Source organism: Saccopteryx leptura, chromosome 3, assembly GCF_036850995.1.
Source record: "Saccopteryx leptura isolate mSacLep1 chromosome 3, mSacLep1_pri_phased_curated, whole genome shotgun sequence".
In the NCBI taxonomy this organism is placed as follows: Eukaryota; Metazoa; Chordata; class Mammalia; order Chiroptera; family Emballonuridae; genus Saccopteryx; species Saccopteryx leptura.
Genome location: NC_089505.1, coordinates 217588122 through 217600292, shown reverse-complemented (window position 1 = coordinate 217600292; position 12171 = coordinate 217588122). Strand labels below are relative to the sequence as shown.

The 12171-nt window shown below is 45.3% G+C and overlaps 2 protein-coding genes across 14 annotated transcripts in view; one reads left to right on the top strand and one right to left on the bottom strand.

Annotated features, from left to right (window-relative positions):
• C3H2orf49 (chromosome 3 C2orf49 homolog) overlaps positions 1 to 12171 on the bottom strand; it is a 246518-nt gene that overhangs the window by 192488 nt on the left and 41859 nt on the right. The gene's annotated exons all lie outside the window — the stretch shown is intronic.
• FHL2 (four and a half LIM domains 2) overlaps positions 1 to 12171 on the top strand; it is a 75176-nt gene that overhangs the window by 51252 nt on the left and 11753 nt on the right. For all 13 annotated transcript variants that reach the window (XM_066377525.1, XM_066377526.1, XM_066377534.1 and 10 more), the window contains one exon: positions 4423 to 4597. In XM_066377525.1, coding sequence (XP_066233622.1) covers positions 4423 to 4597 — 175 coding nt within the window. The remainder of the gene's footprint in view (positions 1 to 4422; positions 4598 to 12171) is intronic.

The following is a 12171-nucleotide window of genomic DNA, read 5'->3' as shown; positions in this document are numbered from 1 at the left end:
CTGCTCCACACTTGGAGTTAGTAAGTCAGGTCATTTCAAGAAAGGGAGCAGCTTGACTGGATACCGAGAGAGCAGAAGTGACGGCAGGAGGCATGGCCTTTAGAAGGTCTAGAAGTTTTGCATTGATGCTTGCGGTCTCGTAAGGACTTGTCAATAGTGCCCAAATTTAGAGGGACACTTCCTAGTGTCAAACGTCTATGTCAGCACACTAGCCTTAGAGGGTTGCTGTTGTGTTTTCATGCCAGAAATGTTGACTGTTGGGAAATAGACTTCTGAAGTGCTTCTGAATGACATGAACATTTTAAAATTAGCTTTATCATGACTGTTCAGTCACATTTATCACTCCACTGCTCTTTTCTCATCTGGGGACTCACTAACTGTGATGACATCTGGTGGCTTTGCTCTTACGATGTCCTCTGTGGAGGTTCCTCCCTCAACTTTTCTTAAAGTCAGCCCCAACGGTGAAATGTTCTTAACCTTGTGTTTCCTTTCCTTCTCTTTCCACTAACAATTTGGAGCCCCTGAGTGGGTGATGCCGACTCCAGGGTGACTCTCGACCATCTTGCAGGAGGCAAGCCTCGGACCTTCCCTTGTCCCCTCGCCAGATCTCTGGGCTTCTTGTCGAAGCAGGCAGAGGTTCATGGAATGCAGGGATTCATGGAACACAGAAAAGGTTTTGCAACTTTTGCACAAGAGCAAACCTTTATGGGGTGACTGGTTTGCCCAGAGGGAACCCAGCTAACATCTGAAAAAGTGGTTTTTACCTGCCACATAAGAATCAAAACTTATTTCTTAATTTCTTTTAAGTTGTGATAAAATGCACATAATAGAAAATATGCCATCTTCTCCATTTTGGAGTGTATAGTTTGGTAGTGTTAAGTACATTCACATTGTTGGGCAGCAGGTCTCCAGAACTGCTCATCTTCTAAACGTGAAACTTTACACATTAAACAACAACTCTTCATTCCCTCCTCCCCCAACCCCCGGCAGCCACCATTCTGCCTTCTGTCTCAGTGAATTGGGCTGCTCTGGGAGCTCATGGAAGTGTCTGACTTTGGTGAAGGGTCAGCCGTGCTGCAGCATGTCAGGATTTCCTTTCTTTCCCTAGTGATAGTCCAGTGGACATGTATCCATTCTGTTTATCCATTTGCCTGTCAATGGGCACCGGGGTGGGCTCTGCCTCTTGGTTATTGTGAATAATGATGCTGTGAGCAGGAGGCCCATGTACCTGCTTTCCATTCTCATGGTTATTGTGAATAATGATGCTGTGAGCAGGAGGCCCATGTACCTGCTTTCCATTCTCGTGGGCATACGTCCAGAGCGGGATTGCTGGATCGTATGGTAATTCCAGTTTCAATTTTTTGAGGAACCGCCATACTGTTTTTCATCCCAAAAAAGTTTTAAATGTATTTATTCCACAGTCAGCTTGATGCGACAGTGACAGCTTGATCAAAAACTCCAGCTCTTCTTAGATGAAGCTATTGCTGTTCCTACTGGACAAGGCTTTAATGGTGTCTTCCACTTCATTTTAAGTCTTAACCAAGCAATGCTAACTTGCATTCATCTGGCTATAAAATTGGGCATTTTTTCTGATTTTTTTTTTCCCAACTGATATACACAGCTTTCATGAATGAAGTTTCTGAAAGCAAAGAGTCTACCAGAATTTTACCTGATATGTCCACTGGAAATAGCCTTTGAATCAGAAGGACTTGAGCTTGAACCCTGGCTTGGTGACATGCCGACAGTATGACTGTGGGCAGGTAACTAACTGACCTGTGAGCTGCGGTGATGATATTTACCTGGCAGGGCCACACAGCGTGGCTTTCGTAATGTGGTCACAGTGATCATTCCTGGCATCCTAGGAAGAGAAAAATAATGACTTCTTTTGGAAGGAGGGATGTATACAAAATATGAGCTTTGAAGTTTGTAAGAGGTTGTATATCTAGTCATTAACACAAATTAACGCAGTTTCGATCTTATTTCATTTGTCAAAATAGTAATCTCTCCCCAAATTTCTGAAAATACTTGAGGCTAGAAATTCAAGAGGCCAGACAACCCTCTGCCCCCAGGCCACACACCCCTAGGTTTGGGTTCACAAGGATGGAGAGAGATGGGCATTTTAGTGTGCTGTTACAAGGGTCCTGAGAGACAGTGCCAGCCTGACACCCAGGGCTGCTGGGGCTCGGGGAGCACCAGCGGACAGAAATGAGCCCATTGGATCCCACACGGAGAAAACCCCATGCTTATCTCACCTGCACTCCTTATCATATTGCATCGCTGTGATGCTACTACCAGAGGTCCTGAAACGCAGGCTTCTCTGACAGAAGCCATGGGGGGGGGGGCACACAGGCCATGCCCCTCACTCACAGTTACCCAGATGTGTTTATGGGATTCAGCAACGATGTATATTTTTAATTCCCTGGATTAAAACAATGTGCAAAGATATCACCAATTCAGATAACTTTAGTTTGGCTCAGGGTTCTGGGAAAACCTACACAATCATACTATGTTTCAAGCAAAAGAGAACTGTTTGTTCTAGTTGAGGTTCTGAGTTGAGTTGGTGTTTTAGATCTTTCTAATCAAGTCCAAGATGTGTGTCTTCACGTCCTACACTTGGCATCACTCTAACCCGACTTGGGTTTTGGTAACAGAGACATCTGGAGGAGGATGCTCTGGATGTGGATGGCAGGAGCAGCCTGGTGTTCAGGGCATCCGAGAGCTGGAGCCAGCCCAGGAAGCCCTGCGGTGCCCTAAAGTCCTGTTTTCACTTCATTAGTAAATGGATGATAGTTCTAGATCAGAGCTGGAAATACAAGGAACAATAGAAAAATAATCTCGTTTAAGATGAAACTAGATATAAATAGGTTATTTTAATTTCATATTGGTACTTTCAAATGCCATATGCCATTTTAACAAGTGTGAGAAGATTTCTTAGTAGTTTTCAGGCAAGATCAAGGGCAGCACAGAGTCTGCAGTTTTCTCTCCTGGGTTCATCTCTCTTTTTCACCTTTTGCTAAAAGACACAGGTTCTATCTTCTCAATTCCTGTCCTGTCTGTTCCCTAGTTGCTCTTCCCACAGACCAGACCACCGGCCCCTGTTCTCTGCAGGGACCGTCTGCCAGCCTCTACCTCTGCTTTCTCTTCCCCATTTCCCTGTCCTTGCACAGCTGTCTTACACAATTAGAGCAGGTCACTCTCCCCTGCTCTTAGGATACATTTGACTGCAGTCAGACCCTAAAAGGCCTCCTTGTCTAGCCTGGGAGGAACTCCCCCATCATACCCTGGCCTGTCCCTGGAGCCCAAAACTCAGCACCACCAAACACTCCCTCTTGCCCCTCGTTCATGCACATGCTTTTGTCTACCCGGAATTCCCTCTCCAACCCCCTGCCCAGCTCACTCTCTTCTGTGGGACTTCCACACTCAGCTGGTGGTACTTCTATGTGGAGTCACCTGACCCACTCTGTGCCAGTTAAACCAGGACCCTGCGCTAAGGTCTGCTCTCCCACATCCTCCTCCACCCTGGGCTGCTCTCTCCTGCTGGTTATCACAATGATCCTCCTGTCATGGTTGGTCTTGCCAAGCTCCCCCATGGTCCCAGAACTCCTGCAGGTCCGAAGGACTGCTTGTCACATGAGAAGCGCTGATGACTTTCATGTTTTCTGTCTCTCTTATAGTTGATACGTAACAGCAGTTGTTTTCCAAAGCATGTCTCTCTTTCTCTCTGTCTCTCTCTCTCTCAGACACACACACACACACACACACACACACACACACACACACACACACACATACACGTATGTAAATGGTTGCTCCAAAATGCGGTGAAAGAAAAAAGCAGCCTAACTTACTCACTTCAGCACCAGGTGAATTGTCACGGTGACAGTGAACTGCTCGGAGACCAGATGACATGCTCTGAGGGGCCGAGAGGAGGTCACAGCCCCAGTCAGCAGACTGGAGGACTGAAGCCCTGTCCCCAGCCTTACTCACATATTTATTAGCAAGTACAAATAACTCAAAGAGCAGAAAGAAGAAGTTCTCAGAGGGTGACGTAAAAGATGACGAACATGCTGACTCCTGATCTGTTCTGAGAGCCTAGACACTGCTTGTTACTGAATCTTATCCTGCTGTTTTGCTGTTTCCAGCACACATTGGTTCCAACATGGGGTCAAAGAGGCCCCCGGACTCTCGTCCACTCAGGGCTTTCACCCTAGGGCACCTGTCTGTTTCTTAATTGTCATCCTAACTCTGCATGTCTCCATAGCATATTCCTACGGTGAAAGTCATAGTTCAGATGCCTATGGGCCTCGGGCCCCCTTCACCCGTTTGCCTCAGATGTTTGCAACAAGCCCCTCTACAGTGGTCAGACAGAGCAGCTCTGCGCCCCTCCCTCCTCTGACTGTCTTGTGTGGTCTGGGTCCGCAGGACTTGTCCTATAAGGACCGGCACTGGCACGAGGCCTGTTTCCACTGCTCCCGGTGCAAGAACTCACTGGTGGACAAGCCCTTTGCCGCCAAGGAGGACCAGCTGCTCTGCACGGACTGCTATTCCCATGAGTACTCATCCAAGTGCCAGGAATGCAAGAAGACCATCATGCCAGGTCAGGAGTGTCCCCTTCTCCCTTGTGACACCACCAAGCACACTTTCCCTTTCTTCCCTTCTCCTTGCTGAGTCTGTACTCATGTGGTCATTTCAGCAAATGGGCCTGTGTCCTCCTGGTGCTGGGCATAGGGCGAGAGCTAGGTGTTCAAAGAGTCCTCTCCACTCCTCCTATGTGGAGCTTACATTCTGGACAGATGGACTCCACCTTCTGATCAACCTGGATTGACAGCAGCTAGGTCATATGCCAAGAACAGCAATAGGTGACTTGTCTATTGAAGGAGGGAGGATGCAACTGTGTCCCTCATTGTTTAGGAGGAAGGCAGTTTTTATTTATTTATTTATTTATTTATTTATTTATTTATTTGCAAGAGAGAGGAATGTTTCATTAAAAAAATAGAGAACAATATATACAAAATTTTAAAAATATATCTTGTTAGACCCATAGAAATGAGGGTAAGGAGAGTGACCCCTGAGAAAAGGACTGAAGATTTAGACCCTGGCCAATGGAGAGAAAGGTACAGATATTGCTGTGGCTGGTTCATTGGCCATTACAGCCAGTGACACCCTCTGCACAGCCAGAGAGTGTGACTGGAAGGTTGACTTGCCAGGTTTAGCCAATAAGAATATAGAACTCCGAGTTAAATCTGAATTTTAGCTTGGTTTTTAGTATGTGTTCCATGTGGGTCCTTTAATCTGGCATCCGTCCCAGAGAGCTTTATGAAACCAGGAGGGAGCTCTGTCCTGCAGACAAACATCTTCAGGACGTGAGGCTTCGCAGACTGCAGAGGGCGAAGTAGCAACGAGAGCCCAGTCAGATGGCTGCTGGGGTACAGATGGCCTGCCCTGAGGAATAGAGGACTTAGGGGTGTAGCCTGATATGAGGCCTGAGGGCTCTAAGGCTCTCTCAGGAGGACACTGACAGAGCTACTGTGGAATCAGGTCAACAGTGAACCCTCAGGTTGCTCAGGAACATCTCTCCATCCTTGAGACTGCTTCTTAGTAGGAAACCTTGCTTTAGTCCTAGGAAGGTTTAGATTTTAGGTCAGGGGTCCCCAAACTACGGCCCGCGGGCCGCATGTGGCCCCCTGAGGCCACTTACCTGGCCCCCGCCGACTTCCAGAAGGGTCATCTCTTTCATTGATGGTCAGTGAGAGGAGCACATTGACCATCTCATTAGCCAAAAGCAGACCTATAGTTCCCATTGAAATACTGGTCAGTTTGTTGATTTAAATTTACTTGTTCTTTATTTTAAATATTGTATTTGTTCCCGTTTTGTTTTTTTACTTTAAAATAAGATATGTGCAGTGTGCATAGGGATTTATTCATAGTTTTTTTTATAGTCTGGCCCTCCAACGGTCTGAGGGACAGTGAACTGGCCTCCTGTGTAAAAAGTTTGGGGACCCCTGTTTTAGGTCATAGTAAGAGAATCTAACTCATAGTAATAATATTGTGTGGAATAGTCTGATGAAGTATGTGTGAAGTTAAAAAAAAAGTTGGTCTAGACCAGGGGTCTCAAACTCAACTCAGCATGTGGACCACAGAGCAAGATCACAGCCATTCGGCGGGCCGCACTAGGTCTACAAAAGGCAACTGTTACGCAACACTTTTCTCACTGCAGTTGAAAACAAAAAAAAATCAGTACAACAAGCACAATCGTACATGCAGTTTACTCAGTGTCACAAAACGACCAGAAACTGTAGTTCGCATCACAACTGCTGTTAACTAAGCTAATATCTAGCTAGGATGCTAGAGAAATGAAAAATAAAAGTAGGCCCCTAGGCTTACTTAATTTTATCCAAAATATTTTGAACTTCGTGGATTAGTCTGCGGGCCGCACAAAATTGTTCGGCAGGCCGCATGCGGCCCACGGGCCATGAGTTTGAGACCCCTGGTCTAGACTGACATATGGTGGCGCAGTGGATAAAGTATTGACCTGGAATGCTGAGGTCACCAGTTCAAAACCCCAGGCTTGCCTGGTCAAGGCAAATATGGGAGTTGATGCTTCCTGCTCCTCCCCCTCTTCTCTTCCTTTCTTTTTCTCCTCTCTGAAATGAATAAATAAAATCTTTTTTAAAAATTTAAAAATAAAGTTGGTCTAAAGAGTAAATTAATCTCGTAATTCTGATTTAAAGTACAGTTGAGTAAGTGATTTAGGATTGAGATTTTAAACTGAAAGTTTCTTAATTGATAAAGTGTTTTGACATTTGAGATATCTTGTGATTTTCCATATTTATCATTTAAATTTAGTTAAACAGCAATTACTTTCAGTTTGTTAGTTGAGGTAGTTTAAAGGGATAGAAAATATATTAAAATTTCTAAAGTAGTTTTAATGGAGTTCAGCTTACTACATTAATAAGCAGAACCAAACACAAAGGCCCCTTAAAAGTAATTTTTTAAATTTATTTTTTAATTTATTGGGATGACATGGGTTGCCTAATCATAGAAGTTTCAAGTATACAACTCAATTTAACCCCATCTACGCACTACTACATCATTCCCCCTCCCAGCAGAGTCTTTCTGCCCATCTTCCCCACTCTGCCCCTCCTCCAACCTCTACCGTCCTCCCCTCTCCCTCTGGCTATTGCTACCCTGCTGTCTGTATATATGTGTTATGTATATATGTTTTAGGTAATCCTTTCACCTTCTTTGATCCACTCTACTCTTCCCCTTCCCTCTGACAGCTCTCCTTCTGGTCCCTGTGACCCTGCCTCTGTTTCTATTTTGTCCTCAGTTGATTGTGTTCATTAGATTCCACATATAAGTGAGATCATATGATATTTGTCTTTCTCTGACTGGCTTATTTCACTCAGCATAATATGGACCTCCAGGTCCATCCATGCTGTTTCAAAAGGTAAGATTTCCTTCCTTTTTATGACCACATAGTATTCCATTGTGTAAATGTACCACAGCTTTTTGTCTGCTCATCCAGTGATGGACATTTGGGTGGTTTTGAGATCTTGGCTATTGTAAACAATGCTGCAATGAACATAGGGGTGCATTTCTTCTTTTAAATTAGTGTTTTGAGATCCTCAGGATATATTCTTAGAAGTGGGATAGTTGGATCATAAGGCAGATCCATTTTTAATTTTTTGAGGAATCTCCATACTGTTTTCTACAGTGGCTGCACAAGTCTGCATTCCCACCAGCAGTGCGGGAGGGTTCCCTTTTCTCCACACCCTCGCCAGCACTCTTGTTTGTTGATTTATCGATGATAGCCATTCTGACAGATATGAGGTGATATCTCATTGTTTTTTTTTAAATTTGTATCTCTGTAATGATTAGTGATGTTAAATATTTTTCTACATATATATTCTCTTTGGAGAATTGTCTGTTCATGTCCTTTGCTCATTTTTAAATTGGATTGTTTGTCTTCCTGGTGTTGAGTTTTATATCTTAAAAGTAATTTTTAAAATTCAGGCCCTGGCCTAAAAAGTAAATATAGAACAAAAAATGGATGTTTCTCTCTCTCCCTCCCCCTCACTAAAGTAAATAAATAAATTTTAAAAATAAATAAAATTCACTATACTCATGAATGCAATAATAGGTGTCATATGAACCTAAGCTAAGGGTTTGACTGTATGTCAATACAGCGAATGCTAATTTTTATAAACTAAGGTGGTCTGCTGAGTAATCATACTTCATACAGTAGCTGGAGTCACGTTTATATGGAGAGAGTTGATTACAGAGGTAATTTAGAGTTAGACTCTCAGCTCTTTAGTGCAAGACTGACTGCCAGGCTCTGGAGTTTTTCTTTTATTTTTAGTTTGCTTTGTTTTGACAATGAGGATACTGAAATATTCTGAGAAGGAGACTGACATGTGGGAAGTATTATTTTAGGAAGGTCTATTGGATAAATCATTTCTAAAAAGTGCAGGGGCATAATTAGGTCTTCAGTCAAATGGTTTCTATTGCTACTACATTTGTCTGGTCAATATATCTTAAAAATAACTGCGACATACTATCACAAGGAATAAACAGCCACAGTGACATCCCCATAGCCCTGCTGGAGCCATTGTGGCGGCTTCCAGCGGTGGAAAATATAGGCAGAAAGGCGTCTACAAAATCACGTTAACACTGCACATGTTGGAACTGGGGGCCCCAAATGTGGTTATGGTGGGAATGCAAACTAAAGCCCATATAAAAGCAGGGTGACCTGCCATCCTGTCCTATGGGGAGTCATGGGCAGAGACACAGCAGTCATAGTACAATAAGAACCACAGAATTAATTGCAAAACAGAGTAACTCTTTACTAGGTTTTCATGACCAGAGCCCAAGGATGGTTCCCTGGGTGACTGAGAGCAAACTCCTCCAGTCCTCATTCTGTCCCCATCCCCCAGATCCCACATTCAGTTGTCCCCCCATCAGAGTGGACTCCCTGCCTAGTCCTGCCTTCTTCATCCCCTCTGTGCGCCTTCTGGATCTGTTTGTCTGCACTTCCTCAACGATGCTCTGCCCTTTTGCAAGAAAACCCTGTGGGCCCCTCTGCTTCTCTGGTTCCTTCCCTTCCTTCCCTTACCTGGAGAACTGGGTCCAGCTAGGAGTCTTTCTGAGGCCCAAGGGAGGAAGTCCCAGGCCATCCAGGTCACACTGGAGCTCCTGGGGCAGGTGGAAGGTGCACAGGCCATTATAGCACTTGCAGCGGTGGCCACTGAGCCCATGGGGGAAGGTGAGGTCTTCAAGAAGGCAGCTCATGGTGCATTTGATGACAGGGCACCATGCAGGTGCTGAAGAATGTCCCAGCTCGGGCACTTTGAGAACTACGTTAAATTACACAACACAGAATTGTAAAAGCTCTGACAATTTTAAGCTAAAATGACCTTCAGGTTCATCTGTCTCCACTCACCAGTGAAGAAACCAGAGGCTGTGAATGGCCACCCCGGAGATAGTGGGGCTGAGCAGCATCAGGACCCAGCCACAGACAGGCGGGCAGGGAACTTGTGGGTCTGGATGTCACTCACTTCCTTCCACTGTGGCAAAGGTGGTTATTCTGGAGGTGGAGAAGCGGGGGACACACAAAGTAGACCGCTGCAGTGCTGGGCATGCACAGCCAGCTAGTGGGGGTGCAGAGCAGTGCTGGGTCACCTCCAGTGACAGCCTGGAACCCACGCCTGTGCACGGGCCACAGCATCAGGAGCCTACTGTCCTCACCATGCTCATCAGTAGCTGTGTGATGTCAGCTGCTTACAGCTGTTTAGACCTTGGTTTCCCCCCTACACCCCAAGCCTCCATCAGTCTGAGTTACTTTGAATTCAGAACAGTAGGGCAGATGTGGTGTTCCGAGGGTTATTTCCTACCACGCTGCCGGCAGGGGCACATCTCCTCAGTGACTCAGCCCCTCTTCCACTGACTGCGCTAATGCCTCTCCAACTTTGCCCCCGTCTTTGCTGAGTGGGGACCCCCACTGGAGATTTGTCACTCCCACCGCAGAGTCCGTCCTAGCTTCTCCCTTGCTGTGGCGCTCTGTCCCTTTCTCTCTGTCCTCAGGGAAAGGTTAGAAACCAGCCGAGCTGGGTCTCTAGTCTCCTGTTTTATGATTCTCACTTCTCAGTGGTCACTTCCCTCATTGAGACTTCGTTTTCCTTTCTGACGAGGTGGGAGAAGAAGACCCAAGTCTCAGAAGTTTTTCTACAGTGATTTTCAGAAATTATTTTACAGTCTCAGTCCAGGCCCAATCAAGATATTAACCCTTAGCACCAACCATGACATAAAAAGCGAGCATGTTTCTGGGAACTGGAACTTCTCTCTAGAGTGAGAGAATTGGCTCACACAGCTGGGGTCTGGCAAGTCCCAAGACTGCAGGGTGGCTGTGCAGACTGGAGACTCGGGTCAGAGTTGATACTTCAGCCTTGAGTCTGAATCTCTTAGGGCCGCAAGCTGTAAACTCAGGATGGGTCTTTCTCTTGCAGTCTTGAGAAGAATTCCTTCTACTTGAGGAAACCTTGGGCTTTGCTCTTAAGGCCTTCAACTGATTAGATGAAGCCCACCCACACCTGGAGAGTCATCTGCTTTATTCAAAGTCTACTCAGTTAATCACATCTCTAAAGTACCTTGACAGCAATATTAGATTGGTGTACAGTCAAACAGCTGGGCATCAAAGCCGGACAAGTTGACACGTAAAATGAACCATCACACATTCCATTTCTCATGGTGTTTACTGGGGAGAGAAAAAACAATCATGATCAGACAACACATAAGAATCAAACATTAACTTGTACACAGTCTCTTCTGTGAAGGAAAGGGAAGGTCAGGACATCTCGCGTGCTATTGTCTGTGGTTTCAGAAAACAATGTGGCTTCAGCTCCATAGCCTGGCAGATGTTTGCTTCATACTCAGGAGGCACCACATGGGGCCCAGCTCCCAGATGCTGTCACCCAGTAAGGACAGCTCCAGGAGTGAACATGGGCGAGGGGAAGGGATGGAGGACGTGTGGGCTGCTTTAGACAGGGTGGTCCAGGGTGTGACATGTTTGGATCTAAGTGAGGAGAAGGTGTTGTTCGTGTGAAGACATTGGGCAGAGTCAGCTAAGGACATGAAACTGTGAGCAAGACTTGGGCCCTGCCTTCCAGGAGTGTGCCTTGGGGAGACTGACCTGCAGACCACAGGCATGTCCAGCTGTTGCTGCTCTGACAGGAGCGGACCAGGGTATATGGGGAAAAAAGATGCAGCTTCCCAGAGCTACGACGTAATTCCAAGATCCAGAAGCAAAACATTAAATAACATCACTGGCATTTTAGATGAAGATAGACACAAGTATATAACAGAATAGGCTGTGAAACTTCCCTAAATTTTTTGAGATTGCCAAGACATTTCATGATGCTGGTGGACTGAATCAAGGGAGGGCTCAGACCATTCCCTAGGAATACCTGTTCCACACTCTCAGTGATGTGCATCTCCCTGTGCTCTGTTGTTGGAGAGTTTTTAGATGGGAATGTTGGAGAAGCTTTTGTAAAACTTTCTCTGATGGACAAATGTGCCAAGGGCAGCAGAGTCAGGAAAGGGATGCTCGGGGTGACACATTTGAGCAGTCTTGAAAGATGAACTCAGTTTCAGCACACAGATAAATCAGAAAAGGCCGAGTGCGGGAAAAGCCTGGGGTATGTAAATACAGAAAAACAAGAGGATCATCATAGTGCTTGCTTCCTTGCTTCTGTCTGATTTTTAAGTGCTACCACCAAGTCAAGATAAACAGCAGGGCAGAGTATCCGTGTGCTTTTGAATTTACCACATTTTCCCATGTATAAGACATTTTGGGGCCCAAAATTTGAAAAGAAATGTATTACATAAAATTATTGAATTCAAGTTTTATTCACCATAAAATTCATACAACTCCTCATCACTGTAAAAACTCCCATCTATCAGCTTGTCCTCATCTGTGTCTGATGACGAATCACTGTCTTCATATATTGCCTCATCCTCAGTTCCATCTATGGCATTTGAAATGCCACACTTCTTAAGTGACTTGACAATGATCTCAATCTTGATATGATCCCAGGATCTTCTCACCCAGGTACAAACTTCTCCTATAGTTGGTTCCTTCACTCTTCCTGCTGGTGTCAAATTGTTCCCAGAAGA